We start from the raw sequence: 25,275 nt of genomic DNA on the forward strand, positions 1-25,275 counted from the left end.
GAAAACGGAAAAGGTTACCCCGAAAAAAAATTAAAAACCGTTTTGGTTGGTCGTGTTTTCGTTTTGTTTTGTTTTTTCCTTTTTTTTTTTTTTTTTTCCTCTTTCGTTTTGTGTTTTTTTTTCCTTTCTTTTTTTTTTTTCCTTTTGTTCTTTTATCTTTTTTTCGGTTTGCTTTTTACTTTTTTCCTTGTTTTGTTTTTTTTTTTTCTTCCTTTTTTTTTTTTTTTTTTTTTTCTCCATATTTCGGTTTTCTGAGTTTTGTTTTTTTCCACATTGGTTTTTTTTCCCCACGTTTTGTTTCTCTGTATTTTGCATTTCCCACATTTTCTTTTTTCCTTGTTTTGTTATTCCATTTTTTTTTCCCCTTTGTTTTTTCCCACATTTTATTTCCATCTTTTGTTTTTCCATCTTCTGTTTTTCCGCATTTTGGGTTTTTTTTTTTTCTGTATTTTCTTTCCACATTGTGTTTTTCCATAATTTGGCGTTCTTCCATGTTTTGTTTTTTCCTTCTGTTTTTTTATTTTCATATTTTGCTTTTCCTTTTCTTTATTTCCACGTTTTGATTTCCCATGTCGTGTTTTATCCATATCTTATTTTTGCCTGTTTTTTTTTTTTGTTTTTTTTTCTTCTGTTTTGTGGGTTGTTTTTTTTTTTTGTTTTTTTTGTTTTTAATAATTTTTCCTTTTGTTTTCTTTTTTTTGTCCTGGTGCGATTGATTGATTGATTTTTTTTAATATATATATATATTTTTTTTCTCCTGGTTTTAAATAGGCTGAAAGCTGATCGTTGGGGATGGGGAGGCCCCGAGCCCTGCGCTCGGGGAGGCGCGTGCCGGCGGCCGCCGCGCCGTGCTCCCGTCTCTCTGCTGGGTGCTGGCTCTTCTCTCGCTCCGCGTTTTCTCTTCTCTTGGCATGGATGGTTCGGTTCTGACGCGCTCCGTGGCACAGTCCCCGTCCGGCTCTCCTAAACGCAGGCGAAGTACTCCTTGAGGGGTGCAAAGAGGTGGCGGATCACCGGCACGCTCCAGGATCTGCCGAGCAGTCTCTGCCGGGCCAGGCGGCTCATGTTGGACACGTCCGTGTAGTGCACCGGGAAGCCGAACACCCTGTGGGACAGGGGGACACGGGGTCAGCTGGGTGACAGCGGGGCAGAGGTGGAGGTCCCACGTGCCGTGGAGCTGTGCCATGGAGCCCTGTCACGCAGAGCTGCGCTGCGGAGATACGGCACGTGGAGCATCACCATGCAGAACTGCGCCACAGAGGTTTGGCCTGTGTTGTGGAGGCACTCGGGACGTGGAGCTGCATTGCAGAGCCACAGCTCTGGTGCAGAACTGCACCACGGAGGCACAGCATGGCACGCCACACGACACTGTGCCATAGAGGCTCAACTTGGCACGTGGAGCTGCGCCATGAAGAGTTGGTACATGCTGTGGATGTTCGGCATGTGGAACTGCACCATGGAGGCTCAGTGTGCAGAACAGTGCCCCAGAGGCTCCGTAGTGCAGAGCTCTGCCATGGAGGCTCGGCACATGGAGCTGTCTCCCCCTCCATCCCCCCTACCCCCCCACCCACAGTACCTCTCCATCTCCGTGCACCACAGGATGTCTTCCTTCTCGTTCATGAAGACGGGGAAGTGCTGGTCTTTGCCCTGCTTGATGGAGTTGGAGCGAGTGGTGATGGTTCTCACTTTGCTGAACTGCAAGAGGCACAGGCTCATTGTCACTGGGTGCGACATCCAAGGGCAGTGCCATCCCCAAGGGCACAGCCGGGCACCAAAACCCCCAGGAGATGTGGCAAAGACCCTGTGATCCCCATGGGCTGACCTTGGCTATCCTGCCGTGCTCCAGGCACTCCTGGAGTTCCAGCTTGTCATTGACCGTGGACGCCAGCGGCCTGGGAAGGACAGAATGGGGTGGCAGTAGTATGTCTCCACATTCCCACATGGTGGCTTCCCAAAGAGTTTGTTGGGTTCCCATGAGCCCAAACCCCCTATCCCCATGTGGTGGCTTTCTAGGAAGACTTTGTTGGGTCCCCATGTGTTGTAACCTGAGAACGACTTTGTAGGGGATGGCTGCAGCCATGTGAGGAGCATCAGTACCCAATGCCCATGGGGATTTTGGGGAATCCAAGGGGCTGCAGAACCACCCAGCACTGGGTTCAAGCCCTGTGGGCAGCCCGACACCAACACACACAGAGGGTTTGGGGGCTCTCACCAACCTGTTCATACCGGGAAGGTTACCCCAGAAGTACCGTGCCCGGTGTGCCGCAGACACCTCTTTGGCATCAATCATGACGGGGTTGGACTGGCAGAACACAGAGAGGCCAGGGGTCACCAGGGGCTCTGCAGGGCCCAGGGTGCCCCACTGGATGGGGACGTGGGGAGGCACCGACCTCGAGGAAGCGTGAGATGTCCCTTTTGTCGCTGACCCCCATGGCCACCACGTTCTCAAAGAGCCAGAAGAAGGGTCGGTCGTCACCCTCCTTGGGCCGTGCTTCATGCAGGAGGCGGTAGAACTCAAAGAAGAGGCGCCCAGTGCCCTCTGGGCAGGAGAGAATGGTGTCAGCAGAGGGGTTGAGGGGAGTGACAAGGGGACGTGGCAAGGGCACACTGCAAGGGGGACACTGATGGAGACATACTAACAGGGAAATGGCATAGAAATGCAAAGGGGACACAGCAAAGGGACACGGTGAAGGGACGTGATGAGAGGACACAATAAGGGGATGCAGCAAGGGACACAGTGAGGGGACATGAGGTGAGGAGACATGGCAAGGGGATGTAGAGATGGTGATGCAGTGAGGGGACATGCTGAGGGGGATGCAGAGAGGACATAGCCTTACCGTACAGCCCTTTCCTGGCTGGGTTCACTATAGAGAGGTCATTGCAAGGGCTGCCCCCGATTACCAGGTCGAAGGGGCCCCACTCCTGTATCTGGGGGAGGAAGCATGCGGTGAGCTGCAGATGCCCCACAATGTGGGGATGCCATGGGACAGTGGGATGGGGCCGTGGACCTGGGGTCTGTACTGTGTTGGAGGGGACGTACATGTTTCTGGGTGACATTTCGGACGTCGCCGACGTACATGATCTTGCCTTGGTGCCTCACCATGCCCACGGTGATGGAGTCCTCGCACACCTCTGAGGCGATGTAGCGGTCCACCTGGATGCCCAGGTCCTTCAGCACCAGCAGGCCTGTGGGCAGCGAGGCCAGGTTGGTGAGCAGCAGGATGGGGGTCTCAGCCCACCTCCCTGTCCCATGGGTCCTGCCCATCCCTTCCCACCTCCCCATCCCATTCCATTCTGTCCCATCCCATGTCAATTCCTTGTTCTGTCCCATTCCACACCAATATGTTCCATTCTGTCCCATCCTGTCCTGTCACGTTATGTCCCATCCGATTCCATCCCATCCCCATCCCATCATGTCCCATCCCATTATATTCTATCCATACCCATCCCAACTCACCACGTTGCATTCCATTCCGTCCCATTTCATCCCATTATGTCCCAGCCCAGGCCATCATGTCCCATCCCATTATGTTACATCCAGTCTCATCCCGTCCTGTCTGATCCTACTTTATCCCGTCCCATTATGTTCAGTCACATCCCATTATGTCCCACCCCATCCCATCCAGACTCATCTTACTTGCTCCCTTATGTCTCATCCTGTCTCACCCCATCACATCCCATCCCACATCACTTCCCCATCCCATTCTGCTCTGTTCAGTCCCATTCCAACCCATGACATTATGTCCCATCCTAATTCAGCCCATTATGCTCCATTCCTCCCCACCCCATCCCATCTCCCAAGGGGTGGGTGCCACCATCCAGCTGCCCCCAGCCCCACAGACCCACCAGTGGCAATGCCATCAAACAGTGACAGCACGCGGATGGGTTTCCTCTTCTCAGCGGGGACAGGCGGGTACACCTTCGGCGGATCCTACAAGCAATGGGGCATAGGGATATGAGGCTGGGGCAACAGGGCCACGGGATGGGGGATCTATAGGGTGATGGGGGGCACTCACAAACTCCTGGTCGTGGTTGTTGGCGAAGAACATCTGGAGGCGCGATGGCCAATCTTCACGTCGCCGCAGGAGCCCATAGACACCCTTATGGCCGCACATGTAACAGTTCCAGGGGTCCTCCTTGATGGCCGCCTGTGCAGCCCCTGGCCCCACCAACAGATCCACGCACTCCACGCAGAAACACCTGGGTGGGTGGGGGTCCCACGTCAGGGTGGGGGTCCCAGTACCACCCATGCACACTGCATTGGCGAGAGTCCATGTGTGCCATCATCTCCTCCATTTCATCCCTATTGGACAACCCCTTCCCACTGCAAGCTCCCACGCTTTGTGGGGTCCCTCCAGCCCCACAGAAGCAGTCCCCAGCTGCTCCCCCCACCTGCAGCAGTTGTTGTTGCCGCACATGAGCACCTCACGCCCACCACAGCAGATGGTGCAGTAGGACTGGTATCCGTCGTCGTCGTATTGGTACGCGCACTCCAGAAAGCAGTTCTGGGGATGGGGGGCACAGAGTCAGTGTGGAATCCCGACCCCATAGCCCCATGTGGGGCTTGAGACCCCCACCTCTCTGCACATACCTTGCAGTTTTGGCACATTCCCCCGATAAACAAAGGGTGCTCCAGGGTGACGTTGAGGCTCCCGCAGGAGATGCAGATATCTGGGGTGGCACACAGGGATGGGGGGCAGTAAACCAGAGCCCCCCCACCCCAGCACCCCCAGTGCCCAACGGGACCACCTCACTTCTCACCAAAGCTCAGCCATGCCCATGCTGGAGAACCCCAAGGACCTGGAGATGGCAGCCCTGGGGGGGGGGGGGGGGGGGGGGGGGAGTGGTGCCCCAAAGACCCCCCTGACCATGGGCTGGAGGCCCCATTCAGGGCCCCCCCAGCCCCACTGCTGTCAGGAGATGTTGGAGGCTGTGTGCATTGCTCACCTTCGATGTTTCTGCATTTCTGCCGCACCTCGTAGACAAGCCGCTCTGTGAGGGGAGAGGTGCCCAGCTTAGGGTTGGGGCTTAGAGAGGAACCCCTCTGTGCCCCTAGCCCTGCTTGAGGGGACCCCAGGATGAAGGGACCCCATTATGGGCACTCCATCATGGACACCCCATTATAAGCACCCCACTATGGGCACTTCAGCAGGGATTCTCCATTATGGACATTCTGTGGGCACTCCATCATGGTCAGCCCCACAGACATGGGGCAGCCCCACAGTGCAGCCCATTGCAGACCCAGGGTGGCTGTGGGTACCTCGGGTGCGCTCATCGATGATCTCCTTGACCTTGGGTTTCTCTGTTGTGCTTTTCCGGGGCTTTTTGGCGGGTGGGGGCGGCGCATAGGCAGCAGCTTCTGGCTCGACCCACATCTCTGTGTAAACTTCTTTGTAGGGGTTGCGCTCCTCTGTGAGGCAATGGGGGGGCTGTGAGCAGCTAGCATGGATGAAGACCCCTGTCCCCACGCCTGTTCCACCGCTCACCCTCGGGGGGCTCCAGGCCCTTGGGGCCGGAGGGCTGGAAGCCGCCCAGCGCCCACTCGATCATCTGCTTGTTCTGGATCTCCACTACCTTGGAGGTGTCAGTCTCATCATTCTCGGGGCACGCCGGGAAGATCTTCCCTGCTCTGCTGCTTGCCACCTGCATGGGAGCACCCGGCACTGCGTCACCTTCCGTATCCCTTCCTGGTACCAACCCCCAGAGACGCGTGCACTGACTGAGTGTCACGTCCTCAGCAGTGCCACGTCCTCGTGTCCCCTCCGGCTGTCACTCCACACAGATGCTGGCCCCCAGCTGCTCCAGCACCGAGTGCCAATGCCCTCAGCAGTGCCATATCACTGATGTCCCCTCCCAGTGCCACCAGTGCTCACCTGCAGCACCTCGTAGATGGCTTTGCGGTACATGGGCTGTTTGTTGTAGGTGGCCTGGTGGAAGGCGCTGGAGAAGGAGCTGAGGGGCAGGAGCTTCTCCACGCAGACCTGCGGGAGGCGACGTGGTGGCCATCACCCAACAGGGACACGCCAAGGTCGGTGTGCACGGAGCAGGGGTGCCACTCACCACTGAGAACTTGCCGTCCCCAAACCACATCACCCAGCGGGTGCCCTCAGCTGCCCGGCTGCGTCCCGTCATCCACCAGGACACGATGCGCCCTGGCCACCAGGAGAAGCCGCGCAGCTTGCCCCACACCAGCTCACCGATACCGAAGCCCCGACCGTCCTGGGGATAGGGAGGGACACAAGGAAGGGACGGCGTCAAGGCTGTCCTCGAGTCAGCCCTGGTCCCGCACAGTGCTGTTGGCCTGGGATGTGCTCACCTCGTACTCAGGCTCGTCGTCGGCTGACTTGGATGTGTTCTTGTCGACGGCGTCGGCCACCACAGGCTCAGGCGTGGTGGCCACATTGGGCGAAGCAGGGTCGGTGGGCTGCTGTGAGGCAGGGGGGCTGGCCTCCTCCTCCTTCTGCGGCTCGGCCCGCGGCGTCTCCTCCACCACGTTCATCACGGCGATCACTTTTGCCTTCTTCTCCGCCTGGTGGAAGAGAGGCGTCAGGGCAGCTCAGGAAGCCTCATCCCATCCCACTGCATCTGTATCCCACTTCAATCTCGTCCCATCATATCCCATCCCACTGCAGCTCCACTCAGCCCCATTGCGTTCTATCCCATAGCATCCCCATGCTATCCCACTGCGTTTGGTCCTCACCACATCCTCACCTCATCGCATCCCATCCCACTGCATCTTCATCCCACCTCATCCTCATCGACATCACACTGCATCCTCATTCCACCCCATGCTCACCTCCATCCCATCCCCACTCCTTGGGCACGGCTGCCCCCCAGCACCCCAACCCTTGGGGGCTGTGCCATGCGCCACAAGCGTCTCCCCCTTGTTTCCATGCCTCAGTTTCTCCCTGCACTGCCCCCAATACCTGGCCAAGCTGTGCCAAACTCAGTTGAGCTGGACCAGACTTGGGCCAAACCATGCCAGAGGTTTGTTGGACTCAGAGAAGTTGGACTGCAGTGTGCCAAACTGGGCAGAACTGGACCAAACGGTGCGAAACTCAGCCAAGTTGCACTGGATAGTGCCAAACTGTGACAAAATCCACTAAGCTGGACCACACCGTGCCAAACTCAGCCAAATTGGACCAGACCCAAGCCAAGCCACGTCAAACTCAGCCAAGTTGGACCAGGATGGACCAAATCGTGCCAAACTCAGCTTGAGACGGACCAGACTGTATTAAAACACGCCGAACAACGCCGACCTGGCCAACCCACGCCAAACTCTGCCGAGCCGGCCCGGACCAGTCCAACCTGTGCCAAACGACACCACGCGGGGTTCAATCCAAACCGTGCCAAACTCAATCGAACCGGTCCGAGCCGCGCCAAGCTGAGCCGTGCCACCCCCGCGCCCACCCCACGCGCCCACCTACCCATGCGGGCTGAGCGCTGCGGCCGGACCGAACCCAGCCGAGCCGTGCCGAGCCGTGCCGAGCCGGGGGCACGGCCGGCGGTTCTTTGTCTGGGAACTCCGGGTCACATGGTCCCAATCGGCCCGGCTGGTTGGCTGCGGGGCACCCGGCTCGGCCCGCCCCCCCCGCACGGCTCGGCCCGGCCCGGCCCGGCCCGGAGCGCTGCCCTTTGTCCCGGCGCTGCGCTCCTTTCGTGGACAAAGGCGGACGGCTCTGCAACCCGGGCGTGGGGTGGCACGGGGGGGTCGGCTGTCCCACGCGTGTCCCCGGGAAGCCGCGTGTCCCCAGATGCACCCACCTCAGCGGCACCTCGGAGTAACTCCGGGCGCCTCGGAGTCTCACCAGACACAAAAACGTCCCCTGCGTGTCCCCAAAGAGCCGCGTGTCCCCACTGCATCCAGCTGAGCATCACCCCAGAGTACATCTCCCAAACACCCCGAAGCCTATCTCCCGAAGGCCACATGTCTCCCGACTGTCTCCAAGAAGCCGGGTATCCCCAAAGGCATCCAACTGAGCAGCGCTCCAAAGCAAATCCGGACACCCCAAACTGCATCCCATGGGCTTCCACCACCTGTCCCAAGGCGTGGGAACCCCCAGAGCTGACACAGCCCCGGCACCCCGAGCTCCGAACCCACACCAGCGTCCCACCGGGGCAGAGAACCCCGCACTGGCAGCACCCGCCATGCCGTGCACCCACAGAGCTGTGCCACGTGCACCCACTGCCACCCATGCCCACTCCCACGAGTGCCACCGCCACGTTCCCACTACCACGCGTGCCACCCCCACTCTCCCGTTCCCATCCGTGCCCACTCCCACAGCGTCCCCGACCCCACACACCCATCTCCACGCGTCCACCCCCACGCGTGCCCGTTCCCCGTCCATGCCTGCTCCCACACGATCCCACTCCTGAGCCCCATGGCCATGCTGCGGCCGCGCCGTCTCTGCGTGCCAGCGGGGTCGCGGCGCGGTCGTAGCGTGCGCTTGGTGGTGGCACCGCCGGGGATAGGTTTGGCCATGCGGCACCGTGCCATGCTGCAAGGAGCCGAGCCTTCGGATGAGGGATAAGCGCGGAGATGGAGACGGCACGGCTCTGGGATGGGACTGACGCGATGCGCTCGGGGTGCCAGCACCCAGCCCAGTGACCACCCCCCAGTGTCCCCAGCGAAGGGCTGAGTCACTCAAGGCCCCTTTGTGTTGCAGATGGAGGGGACAAAAGGAATGGCCGTGGGCCCCGGGCAATGCAATGAGGGCAGAAGGGGACGGGGTGGGGGTGGTAGCAGGGCCCTCGGTCCTGTCCCCATCCCCGTCGCCCGTCGTTTGCTACCCCCACCCTGCCCAGGCATCTGGAACTCTTGAGATCCCCTCAGCACAGGAATTCCATGGTAAGGGGACCCCAATGGCAAAGGGACCCCATGACATTGGAATCCTCATGGCATGAGAATTCCACTGCACAGAGACACTATGGCGCAGAGATGCCTATGGCACTGGGATCCCCACAACACAGAAATTCTACATCACAAGACTTCATGGCATGGGAACCCCATAGCATGGAGACATTACAGGGATCCACATGGCATGGGGACACTTTGGCACAAGCACCTCCGTGGCATAGGAATTCCATGGCATAGGGACATCACAGCACAAGGACCCCCGTGGCATGGGAATTCCATGGCACAAGGAACCCCACTGCGCAGAGACCACTATGACACAGGAACCCCCATGGCACTGGAATCCCCGCAGCACAGAAATTCTACGGCACGAGGACTCCACGGCATGGGGAATCTCATGGCACAGGGACCTGCATAGCATGGGGACTCCTGTGGCACAGGGATCCTTATGGTATATTGCACAAGGATCCCTATGGCACAAGGACTCCCATGGCATTGAGATCCCCATGGCATGGAAATTCCACGGCATGCGCACCCCATGGCATGAGGACCCCTGTGGCACAGAGATGCTCATGGACACTGCTAGCAGGGGACCCACAAGGCGCAGGGACTCTCTTGGGAAAAATCACTTGATACTGCACAACACCCAAGAAACCCAACAGAACGTGGGCAATCAGGCACGCAGCATAGTGAGAGGATCTGCACTGCCCATGCTTGGGTGGGGGGACCCCAGGATCCAGGAGTGACACAAAAAGTACCCAAGAAAAGCTCCTGGTGGGGGTGAGCACACAGCTAATTCTGCTCGGGGCTGTTCTCCTTTGTCCTGGGAAGGAGCAGGGCAGGAGAGGGAGGAAATGTCCCATCCGCTGACTATTAACGCAGAGATAAGCAGAGATTGGCACATCCCTGCGATTGGCAGATTGGTGATCAGGCTTTCCTGCCCTCAGGTCACAGACATCCGTCCCCATCTCATCCCAAGCCATCCCATCCTCTCACATCCTTATCACCATTGCCATTGCTATTGCCAACATAATCACTACCTCCACTGCCATCCCATCCCAATCAAACCCAACACAACACGACTTACCCCAACCCCATCCTCTTACCACAGCCACTGCCATCATCATCTCTTATCTCCATTGCCATCGCCATGCCCATCCTCCTCCCACCCCATCCCATCCCTGCCCCATCTCCGTCTTATCCCCATCCCATCCAAAGCCAATCCAACTCACTCCATCCCCATCCTATTGCCATGTCTCACCCGTTTCTTCGTCCTATCCTATCCCCATCTCACTGTGTCTCCACCTCTGTGCTATCCCTGTCCCATCACCACTGACATCTCCATGGCCATCCCCATGTCATCCCCATCTCCACCCGTACCCCCATCCTTGTTCTGTCCCAACCCATCTCACAGCCAGCACGGTGTTACCACGGCATATCAATGTCAGGGAGCTGTGGTCCCCACCCCTGCGCTCTCTCCACACCCCACAACAAGCAAACCTCATGGGGTGCAGCTGGGAGGGGACACTGACCCCTTTGCCACGGGCACCTCCTGTCCTTGCTGCCACCAGCACCGGGTAACAACTGGCAGCCAGGCTGTGAGACCCATGGGAAGCACACTGAGTATGGCTCAGCCTTTCTCCCCGTAATGAAAACACTTCATCTCGTTAGAAAAATAAAGGGATTACGCGTGGCCAAAATCGGCATTGTTTGAGAAAGAGGAACTGCTGAAAAGATGTATTTTGCTTTTTTTTTTTTTAAAGTATTTTTCCCCAATTATTTTTGGCCGCTGAGTGCTGCTGGCTGACCTGAATCCGCGTTTATTTGGCGAGAGAACGGTGCGCTGGGAATGTGATGCTTGGTGCAAGAACTGCACTGGGACTGTGCCAAGTCCCACACAGGACAGAGAGCACGGGGTGGCACTGCCACCAGTGTCCTCACAGTGCAAAGGGGCCGAAACCCCTCCAGGACACTCACAGAGGAATCAGCCATGGCCTGACCTTGCTGTGCCTGTGGGGACACCAAGGCTGTTCCAGCTGTGCCCCATGGGGACGCAGGGACGCGGGGACATCGTGGCCATGCCAGCTGTGCCCTGTGCCACTGTGCCCCATGGGGACATCAAGGCCATGCTCCATCTCCACCGTCCCCAGGCCCCACTCTGGTCCCTGGAGAGCCACGGCACGGCCCCTGCACCCGTACCACGGCACCATCCCGGTGTCCCCAAGGCTGGTGTCACCTGTCTGTCACCAAGTCCTCACCTCTCTCTTCCAGCGTGCCAGCCACTCGTCGCGCTTCCTCTTGCTGATGTAGTAGGGGTCCCCTGCCTGGAAGGTGTGCCGCTGCATGGGGCGCTGCCGCAGGCTCGACTCCCAGCCCAGCCCACCCCGCAGCCGCCCACGGGAGCCCTGTGGGGAGAGAGTGGGGTCAGGAGGGAGATCGGGGCTGCAGCACCATCACCACCCCAGCCCCCCCCCCCCCCCCCCCCCGTGAGCACACTCACACACACGTGGCACGCACTCACACGTGTGCACTCACAGCTCTGCACACATGCAGACGCACAAAGGGCTGCACACACTTGTGCTCACGCTTACGTGCCCACAGATGTGCACACTCACAGCTGTGTGCACACACATGCAGGTGTACACACACACATGCAGATGCACACACACACACACGTGCACGCTCACATCTACGGGCACTCATGCGCACACAGCTATGCACATCACCAGCACACCCACGGAAGCACACACGGAAGCACACGCACAGTTACGTGCACACACACTTGCCTCCATTTTCAGGCTGTCGAAGTTGTTTTCCTCCTTCTCCTCCTTGCCTGCACACAGAGCAAAGCAGCCATCAGTGCCGTGCCATGGGGTGGGACGCGGGCAGGGCTGGAGGGCAGCTCTGGCTGTAGGGGGGGCCCCGGGCGTGCAGGGGAAGTAGGGCCGGGGTGGTTTCCTGCGCTCTCAGCCCCTCACACAGAGCCGCAGGTACGCGCAGAGCCGCTGCCGGGAAAGCAGCTAAAAATAACCCCACTGTTTCTGGGGCTGCAAAACCGCCGGGTGACGCGGCTGCGGGGAGGGGGAAGCAGTGACACCGGCTGGGCACCGGGCACCGCGTCCCTGTGGGTCCTCAGAGCTGCGCGCCCAGCTCGCTCATCCTGCCTGCAGGCGGTGGGGCTGCGGGTGGGGAAACTGAGGCACGGGGTCGGGGATCGCTTGTGGGGAAACTGAGGCCCGGGGACCGACTGAAGCGAAGTCCCCACAGGCCTGCATCCTCAGCACGGGGACAGAGCAAGCGCCAGCACGGGGTGGCATGGAGGGGGCAGTGCGGTGGGCTTTTCACTGCAGAGCTCGAGCCGCAGGGTATGAAAGGGCTCTTTAATGCTGAGGGGAAAGGGCGGAGGAATATGAGCCCCCGGCAGGGAGGTGAAACCCGAGCGCAGCCGCTGGCAGCCACCCCACTCCCTGCAGAGGGTGAGTCACGGGCTGGCCCTGCAGCCAGGTGCAGCGAGGGACTGCACGGCTCCGTGCCTCCGGAGCAGCCTGCAGGCTCAGCGGGGGACGCAGGTAGCTTCCCTGGCCTGTGCGTGGATGGCTCACTCATCTCCATCTTGCTCAGCCCCTTCCCAATCTGGTTCATCTCCACCTTGCTCGTTTCCGTTCTCATCTCGTTCATCTCCATCCCCATCACTCCCCCCCATCCGCACCCCACTTCCATCTTCATCTCCATCCCCACCTTAATCACCTCCATTTCCATCTCCCTCATATCTCCCCCCATCACTCCCCTCCATCCGCACCCCACTTCCATCTCCATCCCCATCTCCATTACTCTCCATCCCTATCCCAGTCATCTCCACCCCCTTCGCTTATCTCTGCACCCATTTCGCTCATCTCCATCCCCATCTTGCTCATCCCCATCTCCATTTTGCTGATCTCCATCCCCATTTCACTGAGCCCCTTCTCCAGCTCACTCATCTCCATCCCATCTTGCTCATCTCCATTCATCTCTGTTTATCTCCACCTCCATCCTCAACCCCATCTTTACCTCCACTTCCATCTCCATTTCTATTCTCATCTTCATCCCTATCCTCATCTCGCTCAGCTCCATTTCTATTTCCATCCTCATATCCATCTCTACCTCCACTTCCACCTCCATTTTCACCCCCATCCCCATCTCCATCCCATCTCCATCTCCATCCCCATCTTGCTCATCTCCACTTGCATCTCTATCTCCACCTTCACCTCCATCTTGCTCATCTCCACCTTGATCTTCACCTCCTCCTCCATCCCCATGTCACTCAGGGTGCCCAGTCCCACATCCCGGCTCGTTGTGAGATCCCCAAGAAGACCCCCTGGCCTTGGTGTCCCCATGCCCAGGTGCGCCCCATCCACTTGCCTCCCACCAGCACCAAGGGTGCGGGCACCAGCTTAGGGACCCCAGCACCACATCCCACAAGTGCACCATGCACAACACCTCCATGGCACATGCGGGACTGCCATGCAAAGCAGCACAAGGACAGCACACGCGTGGGCGCATGCAGGAGGACGTCCCTCTAACCCTCCTGCCCCTTTCCCTCCCACGAGGCACAGAGCCCTTCTTCCTCCTCCTCTTCCTCCTCTGGTGCTGCCGCCCGTACCCCAGCAGGACGGTCAAGGGCCGGGGGTGCCCGGGGGCGCAGTGGGTGCCCCTGAACGCTCAGATCTTACTTTTCTCTGTGGCCTCCAGGAGTTTCCTCCTCCCGCGTTTCTTCTGGGGGTCGGAAGGGGCCAGCTCACCCTCATCGGCCGGGGCGTCCAGGCCCTCCTTGGGGGTGCAGCGGCCATTCTCCAGCGCCCGGCCCGTCTCTCCATCCGCCAGGCTCTCCGTCTCGTCCTCCTCGGGGCGCCCGCTTTTGGGGCTCGTGCCGCCCTCCTCCGTGCCCTTCCACTGGGCTCCGTCCGTCTCCAGGTCCCCGTTGGGCAGTGGCTCGGCAGGACTGGCCTCTGGGCAGGGAGGGGGGCACTTGGGGACGGCTGCCGTGTCTTTGGGTGTGTCACTGCTTTCCACCTGCAAAAGAGAAGGGAAAGCATCGGTGATGGCACAGGGATGCCTCCACCTGTCTGAGGGCTGAGGTCCCCGTGCCCTGAATGCTGTCTCTGAAGACATGAGGCACTGCAGTGACCATTTGGGAGCAAAAAGTTGACCGTGCCAAAAAACACACCAAGTCCCAGCTCCTGCATGAGGCTGGAAGGGGCTGACAGGGGACCATGAGGACAAGGACATGTGGACGCGACACAGTCAGAACCAGGATGTAGCACCATGGCACCCTCAGGACCTACACATGCTATCATGGAAACTTTAGGATCAGGAAACACCAACATGGCACCCCCAGGACCAGCAGATGCTGCCGTGGAACCATCAGGTGAAGGACACACCAATATGGAGCCTTCAGAACAATGACATGGCGCCGTGGAACCATCAGGAGAAGCACACCGTGAAGATCAGTTGTACCACAAAGTCCAGGACTCACGGACATGGCACCACCAAGACCAGGATGCATGGAGGTGACACCACGTAGTCCAGGACATGGGGTTTAGGAGTCAGCCATCTCTGTGCTCAGGAACAGGTTGGGCACCTGTGGGAGGTGGTGGGTGAGCATCTTTGCATCTTTCGTTTTCTTTCTCTTCTTTTCCACATCTCCTCCGTTTGTTAAACAATTTCTAACTGACTCATGGGATTTCTTGCTTTTACTCTTCCTTTCCTCTTCCCCCATCCACTGTGTGGTGCTGAGCTCCTTACAGCTATCAGCCCACAACACTCTATAGGCATTATTCCACAACGCCCTACAGCCATTCACCCATGCTACCACAACACCCCCAGAACAAAGAGAAAAGGATGTGACATCATGGGGACCTCAGTTTGCTGCCATGACACCCTGAGGACCAGGTCCCCCTGTCATGGCAACCTCAGAACACTGACACACAGCCACAACACCTTGAGGAGCAGGAAATCCCACCATGATATCCCCTGGACCAGAAAGCACAGGCCTGGCACCATGAGAACCACTCTGGCCACATGGATATGACACCTGTAGAACTATAACACATGGACATGGCACCCCTGGGATCTCAATACATGGATACTGTACCCTCATAATGACAACACATGGACATGACACCCTCAGGACAAAGACAGGGTATGAGGGATATGGTCACACAGAGGGTGGTGAGGCACTGCAACAGAAGGAGGCTGTGGATGCCCCATCCCTGGAGGCATTCAAGGCCAGGTTGGATGTGGCTCTGGGCAGCCTGGTCTGCTGGTTGGCCGCCCAGCACACAGCAGGGGGGTTGAAACTAGATGATCATTGTGTTCCTTTTCAACCCAGGCAAGTCTATGATTCTATGATTCTATGGTCCCCTCAGGACAAGGACACAGTGCAGTGGTGCCCTCAGGACCAGGATGGCACCCCCAGTCCCAGTCCCAGGACAACTGAGGACAACCTGAGCACAGGGGACAGCATCCTGCCCAGCTGGGTGCTGCCAGGACCCTCTGGACTGTCACAGTGGGGTCGGTGACATCAGCGTGTGTGCTTGTGCAAGAGACAGGTGGAATCAGGGGCACGCTTGTGTGTGTGACAGGCAGAGACAGTGACTGTGGTGTGTGTGTGTGTGCATGTGACAGGAAGAGACAGAGCATGTGACAACAGGACGTGTGACAACCGTGCGTGTGTGTGCATGATAGTCTGAAACCGCCTGTGACGTCTGTGTGTGGGTGTTCATACGTGTGCGTGCACACAGGACAGGCAGAACCCTGCAACAACCTGATCTGCACACGTGTGTCATGCTAAGCAGGCATGACCAGAGCGTGCAACACGTGCCAGTGTCGGGGTGACAGCACCAACATCTCCAGTGGGGTCTATGTGCCTGTCTGCTGGTGCTGAGTGCAACACCTGCTTGCCAGTGTCGAGGTGACAGCACCAACACCTACAGCGGGGTGTGTGAGCACACCAGGCGGCGCACAGCACGGCGCACAGTCGGCGAGCGGGGCTGCAGGGGTCCGAAGTGGCCACGGTGACAGTCAGAGCGAAAGGGCCATGCCCGGCTCGGCGGTTTCCGTGGCGAAGGAGAGTGAAAGTGCGGCTGCGTCACCGCGCCATCGCGGCGGTGCGCCGGGCTCGGCCCCCCCAGCTCAGCGCACCGTCAATGCCGTAACCCCAGTGCCACGGGACGGCCCGAAACGCAGATGCCCGGCCGTCCCCCGTGCGCTCCCTCCCCCGTCTCCCGCAAACTACACGTCCCAGGATGCACCGTACGGTGGCACGGAGCCAGCGACCGCCGCGCTGCCAGCGGGGCTCGGCGTGAGTGGGGGTCCGCGGAGGGGGAAAGCGATCCGTCCCAGCCTCGACCCACGGGCACCGTCGGGGCCACCGGGTGCTGGAGGACCCTCTGCCCCGCTCCGCTCGCCACATTTACCCATCCGCTCGCCCGCTCATCCGCAGAAGCCCCCTCTCCGGGCGTGCCGGGGGGGTCCCGCTGCCGCTTACCATGGCGCATCCCCCGCGGGTGGGCGCGCAGACCCCGGAGCCCTTATGGGGCCGTCTCCGCCCGGTGCTGCTGCAGTGTCCCCACGGCGCTTCCTGCTCGCCCGACCGCGCTCACTTCCTCCGCTGGCGGCTGGGGAAGGCCGGGGCAGGCGGGCAGCAGCTGCGCACGGGGCCGGGAAGGAGGGGACGCGACGCACGGGGGGAGGAACGGGGCTGGAGAGGGGAGGGACGTTGGGTGACGGATGGGGGTCCGGCAGTGCCAACCCAACCGCGGCACGGGGATGTGGGGCACCGAGCCCCGGCTTCATCCCGTCGGCACCCAACGCCACCCTCGTCTGCACCCAACGCCGTCCCGCTGGCAGCGCGCAGCCCCGCGCCCCCCGCTCTCCTGGGGACAGTGTCATGCTGTGCGCCAAGGACACGCGCGCTACCACCACCCTGGTGGCCTCTCCCCGTGCCCACAGTGCTGGCGGAAAGCTGAAGGCTGCCCCCCGGCCGCCCCCGCTGCAGGATAGCGGCGTCACCACGCACCAATCGCCCCCGGCACGGCACGGCACGGCACTGGCAGGGGCTCTGCGGGCTGTGTGGGGCGGGTGGACAATGCCAGGAAGCTGGGGTGGGTGTGGGACATGCTCTGCGTCCCCGTGCACGATGGCCTGCCTTGCACGACAACTTCTCTTGCACAACAGCTCTCCACTGCACACTGGGCTGCCTTGCACGACATCTGTCCCTTGCAGAATGATGCCCCTTCCTTGACAACCTTACTTGTGTGACAACCTCCCTTGCAAGAAAGCTCTCTGCTGCATGCTGGGCTGCCTTGCATGATGTCCTTCCTTACACAATTACCTTCCCTTGCACGATGGCCCTTCTTTACACAACCTCCCTTGCACAACTGCAGTGTCTTGCAGGATAGCCTCCCTTGCACGACATCTGTCCCTTGCATATCCATCCCTCGCACACCGACAGGGGAAGGAGCTGTGAATCCACCCTGGCGCCATCCCTGTCCCAGGGGAAGGCCTGGCTCGCCTGCTGCTGCCTTCCTTCCCACCCACCCTCTTCCTCTGCGCTGCCGGCTCTGGGAACAAGCGCTGCCTTTTTCCGTGCTCCCCTCCCTGCAGGGCCCCCGCCAAGGACCTCTGCTCCACAGCTGTGTGCCCCCAGGGGGGACCAGGGTTGCACCATGACCAGGATGGTGCTGGGCTCCTGCCTGCTCCATTGTGGCAAAGCGGCACAGGGCAGGACCACTGCCGTGCACGGCACCAACTGCGAGGCCACTGGCTGGGGGTGGCCTCAGGGCCACAGCTTGGCACAACTTGGCATGGCACAGCATGGCTTAAGGAGACTCAGCATGGCACGGCACGGCTCGTGGTGACTTGGGTGGCCCTGGGCGTACTGGTCTCAGGGCCATGGCATGGCACAGCTTGGCATGGCATGGCTCGAGGTGACTTGGCATGGCACAGCTCAGCATGGCGTGGCATGGTGCTGCCACCAACACCCTGCAGCTCCTCGTCCCCGCAGGGTCCCCCAGGTGCAGGGCAGAGCCGCCCTGCCCTGGGCCCTGCTCACCTGGCTGACGTCACCCCTCAGGATACATACCTTGGAACACCTGAAAAACAAATGGTCCTGTTACAGCCGCGCCAGAGGGCTGCCCGCCCCCTCCCCAGCTGGGGGTCCCATATCTGCACCCACATCCCCTCCAAACCCTGGGGCTGGAGAGAAAAGCTCCTTGCCCCATGGGTCCCCAATGTTTCCACGTGTCCCCATGCTGAGAGGACAGAGCTGCCACCTCTGCAGCACAAGCCCTTGGTGGCACACTCCTGATGTCCCCATGCCACGTGTCCTCCTTTCCACCTGGGTCCTGTCCCTCCTGCACCTGGTGGCACAGGGGGAGCGCAGTACACTGTGCCCAGGAAGGATGGGGGTCACACTTCTCTGTGCCCCCTCCAGCAACAGGAGGTGCCACTGCTGCCACCACTGCATTCCAGCCCTAAAGTGGGGACCTCAGAGCTGCCCCTCAAAGGGTCAGAGCCCTCCAGGCTTCCCAGCTTGCTCCGTTCCTGGATAACTTCTCCCCACTTGTTCCTGTGCCAGCATTGTTCTTGCATTGAAATAGCTCCCGCCCTCCGTGCTCACCTCCCATCCCACTGTATTTATAACCCCACTGTGACCCATGGCTGCTCCCCTCATCACCAGTGTCCCCTCATCCCAGTGCCATCCCATCACATAATGCCACCGCTGCAGTGTCCCTGTCCCACCGAGACATGTCCAAGTGCAGAATTAACCCTTACTGCAGCCACAAACTTTTGCAGAATTAACCCTTGTTTCAGCTGCAACTTCTGCAAAAAAAGGCTGCTTGGTGTCCCATGGAGCAGACAGCGCCAATGCTTAATGCAGCCACAAACTTCTGCAAAAAAGTTTTTGGTGTCCCATGGAGAAGATGGTGCCAACGTGTCTGACTGTGGCCACGTGCCCAATTTTGGCAATGGCCAATGCTGCTGGGGTTCCCTCTTGCTCAACACTGTCCCCACCATCACCACGTGCCCCCGTGCCAGGAGGATGAATCTACCACCACTGAAAGCTTTGCTAAAAACAGTGCCCAAAGTCAAATGCCATGTCCCCAGAGCTAGTGCCACACCAGGGTTTGTGCTTTCCTGTGCCATGCCCTGTGCCAGTAGCACTGGGGCTGCTCCTTGGGGGAACCATTTCCCTGTCCATGCCCTGAGCCAGCAGCACTGGAGCTGCTCCTTGAGGGAACCGTTTTCCTGTGCCATGCCCTGAGCCAGCAGCACTGGAGCTGCTGCTCGGGGGAACCATTTCCCTGTGCCATGCCCTGTGCCAGCAGCACCGGGGCTGCTCCACTGGGGAGCCATTTCCACCACCAGCAGAGCAGGGATATCCTCTTTTGGGGTGTCAGTGGGCTGCAGTTCCTGCTTGGTAGAGCCAGGGAAAGGGGACTTTGGGGATGGCTGTCCCACTGGGCCCCACTGCTCACCTGGGCGTGTTTGCGTTTTCGCCCAGGCCGCCCGGCCTTCCTCATGGGTGTCCCTGGCTCCTGCTTCTCCTCCTTGCTCGGGTGCTCCTCCTGCTCCTCTTCCCCCTGTGGGATGGAGACATAGCATGGTTATGGCAGTTATGGGGCCACAGCCTAGGCACGGCTCCCCCTTGACACCCGTGAGGCAGCGGGGTGGCACCCCACACCGCCCCACACCCCCCATTTCCACAGGACAGGTGGCTGTGGGCACTCACCCCAAATCCCCACACTCTGGGGGGCTCCGAGGCCGAGCGCGGCCTACTGCAAGGCTTGAAGCCTGCGGTTGCCATGGCGACGCCACACTGCCACCACCGCGCGTGGGGCTGAGGCCTACGGCTTCACGCACCTCACGGAGCCGGGGCCTGCAACTCCGTGCCCCAAACACAGGGCTGGGGCCTACACCTCCATGTCCCCCCCCCCTGCAGGGCCGGGCCCCCTCAGCGCCGCTCGCCCCACAGTGGGGACGGGACTGGCTCCGGGACTCCGGGCAGAAGGGCTGAGCCTACAGCTGAGGCCTACGGCGTCGGGGAGCGCTCCACCTGAGCCCCAGAAGATCGCGGTGGTGGCGGCAGCAGAGGCCCAAGGCAGGAAGAGGCCGCGGAGGGGGGAGCGGGGAAGGCGGGGAGGCCGGCGGGGGGGCGGCGAGGGAGAGGCCGGGGAGGGGACGGGAGCTGGCAGGCAGACAGCGCCGGGCCTGGCAGCCACAGCCAGTGTGGGTCTGGCCCGTGGGGAGAGAGTGGGGGGTCGGGGGTGCCACGCTCCTGGGGTGGTGGTGCAACGGGGGATGTGGCCCAGGAAACCAAGGCTGGGAAGCAGGGGCACGGCACAGCCTTATGGCACCGGCGTTTGGCTTCTGCGAGGCCCCCGGTTTTGGGTGGGTGTTTGGGAGGAGGGGTCTGCAGATGTGCTGCCAGCTCTCCCCACACTGGCAGAGGGCGTGCTGGCACCATGCTGGCCTCAAATGCCCCATGGTGCTTGAGGAGGGGGTCTCTGTGCCTCCCCTACTCCAAGCACTGCTGCGATTCCCCCCATGTCTTGGCTGGGATGGTCCTGGGGGCACTGGTCTCAGGTCCAGAGCTTGGCATGGCTTGGGATAGCGTGGCAAGGCTTGAGGTGACATGGTAGCCCTGGAGGCGCTGATGTCCGGGGCACAGCGTGGCACAGCATGTCGTGGCTCAAGGTCACTTGGCATAGCATGGCATGACACGGCTCAGGGTGACTTGGTGGCCCTGAGGGCACTGGTCTCAGGGCCACAGCGTGTCATGGCTTGGCATGGTGTGATGTGGGACCACAAGGGCTGTGCAGCATGGGGAGGAGGCGGCGCGGCATTGGAGTGCACTGGAGAGCTAGGGGACGTTCTGGGATGCCTAGAGCTCCACACAACCCCCAGAGCTCCACATAACCCCAGAGCTCCATGCAACCCCTGGAGCTCCATGTAACTCCCGGGAGCTACACACAAACCTCTGGAGCTCCATGCAGCCCTCAGAACTCCATGCAGTCCCTGGAGCTCCATGCAGCCCCTGGGGCTCTCTGCAATCCCCAAACTGAGCCCCAGGCTGTGCTGCACCCACACGCATCCCACAGGCAGGATGGAGCAGGGGGCACTTTGCAGAGCGATGCTCCCCATGTGCACCCCTCAGAGCACCTCCATGGGGCTCAGCACCTCCCTGCAGTGCAGAGCTGGGGCATAGCACCAGGAACCCCCAAAATGTGGCACAGGGAAACAAGCGCAGGGCTGCAGCCACAGTTCCAAGCCCCCTCCGACAATGTTGTAGCCCCTTGCTGGGAGCTGAGTCACCTCCCCATAAATCACCCCGTGTCTCTGCTCCCTGGGGCTCGCCAAAGAGCCTGGCGCGTCCCTGCAGCACCACTGCTGCCAAGCAACAACCCAGAGGGAAACCACCTCCAAGGGGAGAGCTGCGAGCTGTGAGCTGCTGCTGCTGCTGCTGCATGACGCAGTGCCGGCGCCGCGCCCGATGCTGGGTCCTTACTCCTGACTGCAGCAGGGCTGTGGGCACAGGGCTGGGTGCTGGGACCCCTGTGCTGAGCTGTTGTCATTGGTGTGACCCACAGTGAAGGAAGCATATGTCCCTTCTGCAGGGGTGACTCAGTGCGTAATGATACGTCCCACTGGGGTCAGGCTGGGACAACACAATGTGGTGATGTCCAGACCAGGACCAGAAGCTCTGAAGCTCCAAGCACCATACACCAGGCGCTGGCAACAGGCACAGGGACCCTGGGCACTGGACCCCAGGTACCAGGAATTCAAGCAATGGGACCCCACTGGGACTCCAGGCACCAGGACCTCAGGCTCTGCACCCCAGGCAGTGGGACCCTGCTAGGATCCCAGACACTGGGGCCCTGGGCACTGGCACTGTGGGGTCCAGCTCGTGAGACAGCGTCATGTTGCACCTCTGCCATCCCTATGGGATGAGAGATAGCTGTGGGCACAGCAAGGCACGTGCCATGGAGCACCACACCATATATGTCCAGAAGGGGACAGAGACCCCAGTGTGCCCCCCTGTACCATGTCCTGCACTGAAGCAGCCCCCAGCTGATGGGCACAGGGACTGACACGGCCCAGAGAAACCCTCATGACCCCGTCCCCGTGCTGCTCATGGCGGGCTGGCATCCAGCTGGCAGCGTCCCCGGTCCCCACGCTGTGACCGGGCCATGCCGTGTCCCCTGCGCGCCGGGGACAATCCTCCCCAAGGAAAGGGTGATGCCTTCTGGTAAAGAGAGCAGGCACTTGGCTTTGGGTTTGCCCTCACGTCATAAGGACACAAAGAGGCTGGTGGGGGGCAGCCCAGGACTGCCACTGGGGTCAGGGGCTGTGCGTGACACGTGGGGATGGGGACAGCCATTGGGTTGTCACCGTGATCCACGGTGGGGGATACCCTTTCCCACTGCATACCCCCAACCCAGCCCCATGGCAGGGGTCACCCTGTGTTCTCACAGCAGCAGCCGGCGCGGTGCCCCCTCCCCACTGCCCGCACTGCCAGAAATAGCTCAATCCCCACTAATCCCCACGCAGCTCAGCCTCGCTCCCAACTCCCTGCTGCCACCGCGCTCTGGGGGGAGCGCAGCTATGGGGTCCCCCCAGTGCCAAAACAGAGCTGTACCTTGTGCGTGTCATGCACCTCGCGGTCCGGCGCGGGGCTGCCTGCGTCAATGGCTCCGCTGGAGGGCATGGTGCTGAGGGGGGGACTCGGAGGGGGGGGCTTGGCACCGCGAGGGGCCCCGCTGCCACCACCACCACCGCCGCCGCTGCGCTCCGGCTCCGAGGAGGGCTCCGGGAGGGGTCAGCCAGCCCCTGTGTGGGTCCCTGTGGGATTCAAAGGGATGGGGTGAGGGGGGAGCAGCGTCCCCCAGCCCCCCGCCGCGCCCCCGAGCGTGGCAATGATTAACATGGCACAGCCTTGACACGGCTGTGCAGCGCCCTGCCTGCGCCCCGGTACGTGGGGTACACAGTGTGGGGTGTTGCAGGATGCACGGTGTGAGGTGTGGGATGCACAGAGTGGGATGTGTGGGGTGCAGGATGCACGGTGTGGGGTGTGGGATGCACAGAGTGGGGTGTGTGGGGTGCGGGATGCACTGTGTGGGGTGTGGGATGCACAGAGTGGGGCGTATGGGGTGCAGGACGCATGGTGTAGGGTGTGGGATGCACAGAATGGGGCATATGGGGTGCAGGATGCTCAGTGTGGGGTGTGGGATGCACAGAGTAGGGTGTGTGGGGTGCAGGATGCACGGTGTGGGGTGCAGGATGCATAACACGAAGTGTTTGGGATGCAGAGAGTACAGCGCAGGGGGCACAGTGCGTGACGTGGAGGCACACAGCGTGGCACAGGGTGCACAGAGCACCATGTGGGGTGCACAGAGCACAGCGCGGGGTACAGGGGGCACGATGCGGGGCGCACAGAGCACAACGTGGGGTGCACCGTGCACTACCTGGCAGGGTGCAGAGTGCACGACGTGGGGTGCACAGAGCGTGGTGCGAGCTGCGTGGTGCACGACGTGGGGGTGCACAGAGCGCCATGTGGGGCACACGCTGTGCTAGGCAGGGCGCACGGCGCGCAGTGCGGGGTGCAGGGTGCGGGAGGCAGGGTGCGCGGCGCAGGCAGGGCCCCGCGGGGCTGCGGAGGAGGCGTCAGCCCCAGCACCTGTTGCTATGGAAAACGCTGCCTGCATTAGCCATGGCCGAGGCTGCTGTTGCCTTTGGCACCGGCGCTGCAATTTGTTTCTAGAGCTTTCCAGCCGCAGCTCGTTCCCAGCCGGCGGGGTGGGGGGCTGCCGGGCGGGCAGGGCCCTGCTTCTAGGAACACAAACTCAGAGCCCGGCACGTTCCTCCCGTCCCCTTGGCTGCCTGCGGCACGGGGCTGCTGCGGGGGGAGAGGGGGCCCCAAGTGCTGCCGGAGCTGCAGTGCACGGTGCATGGGGTGGGGGGCGGCGGGGGAGGCGGTGGGTGCTGGGGGCTTCCACCTCTCCTTGGTGCTGTTTGCAAAGTGGGGGGCGGGAGGGGAAAGGAGGGGGTACGAGCTGGGGGTGCAGGATGCAAGCTGGGGGTGCAAGATGGGGACCAGGGCACGGGACTGGGGACCGTGGGGTCAAGCTGGGGGTGCAGAACACAACATGGGGATGGGGGGATGCGGGATGTGGGTACAAGCTGGGGGTGCAGGACACAGGTGCAGGATGCAGGATGCAGACCAAAGCACAGGACTGGGGAGCAGGGCTGCAGGCTGGGGGTGCAGCATGCAACTTTGGGGCTGTGGGCTCTGGGGTGGTGACGGCACAGGGCTGTGCGTCATGGGACGGGGGCTGGGGTGCAGTGCCCCCCCTCTTCCCCCCCAGCACCCCCCCACTGCCTGCACACAGCACAAGGGCTTTCCCCGGCCCCTCCCTCGCCAGCTGCCAGGGAGCCTCCATGGGGAACCCCGTCCCCATCCCCGTCCCCATCCCCGTTCCTGTAGCACAGAGTCTGCCATGACCCATGCCTACAGCTCTGGGGGATCCCACACTGGTGCCAGCACCAGGTATGGCCACGCGTCATCGCTGCGGGTGCACGTCCCCAAGGTGCAACACGGACAGCACCACGGCACAGCATGGCACACATACTGGCACACGGGCACCTTAGCCCCACACTCCCAAGCAGACAGTGCACCCCATCACCCCCCCATAGCCACATCCGCTGTCACCGGAGGCCACGTGCTGCTGGGGGACATCTGGGGACACCTGGGGACACCCTGTGCCCCCCCCCCCCACCTTGCATCCCCAGTGTCCCCAGTGTCCCCTTGAGGCAGCACCTCCGAAACAACAGACTGCACCCCAAACCCCCGCAGCCCCCGACAGTGCACACATGTGGGGCCACGGACCCCCCTGTGCCCCGCCGCCATGCTCAGCCCCGTGTCGAACCCCCCCCCCCCCCCCCCCCCAGCTGCCGGAGCCCTTTGATTCCCTTCCAGCCAACATGGTCTCCAAACGCACTAAAAATAGTTGGGCTGCGTACAAAACCCTCCGCACCCGCAGGGCTGCGGGGAAAGGAGGAGGAGGGGTGGGGGGGACACGGAATGAACAAAGCCTGGAGGTGTGTGTGTGTGTGTGTGGGGGGGGGACCCGACAGCACCCCAAAAACATTCCCCCCCCCCACCTCCCAGCCCCACGGCACGCTCTTACCCCACACTTAGGCCACCGTCACCGCTCTCCTCCAGCACAGGACCGGGGCATTCCCTCTGCGGGGAGAACCGCGTCCCTTCTCCCTCCCTAATTCCCTCCTTCCCTCCCTTCTTCCCTTCTGCTTTTCCCCTATTTAACCGCCGGCGCTGACCTTACCCGGTGACGGCGGCGGCGAAGCGGGGGGAACGCGTCCGC

General features: G+C 61.0%; 1 protein-coding gene across 1 annotated transcript; it reads right to left on the reverse strand.

Annotated features, from left to right (window-relative positions):
* Positions 1 to 963: 963 nt before the first annotated feature.
* DNMT3A (DNA methyltransferase 3 alpha) lies at positions 964 to 23,605 on the reverse strand (the record flags this gene model as incomplete). Its single annotated transcript, XM_079550461.1, is given in 24 exon segments — positions 964 to 1,105; positions 1,577 to 1,695; positions 1,823 to 1,892; positions 2,217 to 2,302; positions 2,391 to 2,539; positions 2,838 to 2,928; positions 3,041 to 3,186; positions 3,847 to 3,931; positions 4,017 to 4,200; positions 4,393 to 4,505; positions 4,592 to 4,671; positions 4,948 to 4,992; positions 5,261 to 5,410; positions 5,487 to 5,643; positions 5,874 to 5,981; positions 6,061 to 6,219; positions 6,317 to 6,529; positions 11,113 to 11,259; positions 11,641 to 11,687; positions 13,564 to 13,903; positions 19,372 to 19,476; positions 22,533 to 22,632; positions 22,634 to 22,735; positions 23,571 to 23,605. Coding segments are annotated over 24 exon segments (2,973 nt in total).
* Between the last annotated feature and the right edge of the window lie 1,670 nt (positions 23,606 to 25,275).

The sequence above is a fragment of the Tetrao urogallus genome (genome assembly GCF_951394365.1).
Source record: "Tetrao urogallus genome assembly, chromosome: 2".
In the NCBI taxonomy this organism is placed as follows: domain Eukaryota; kingdom Metazoa; phylum Chordata; class Aves; order Galliformes; family Phasianidae; genus Tetrao; species Tetrao urogallus.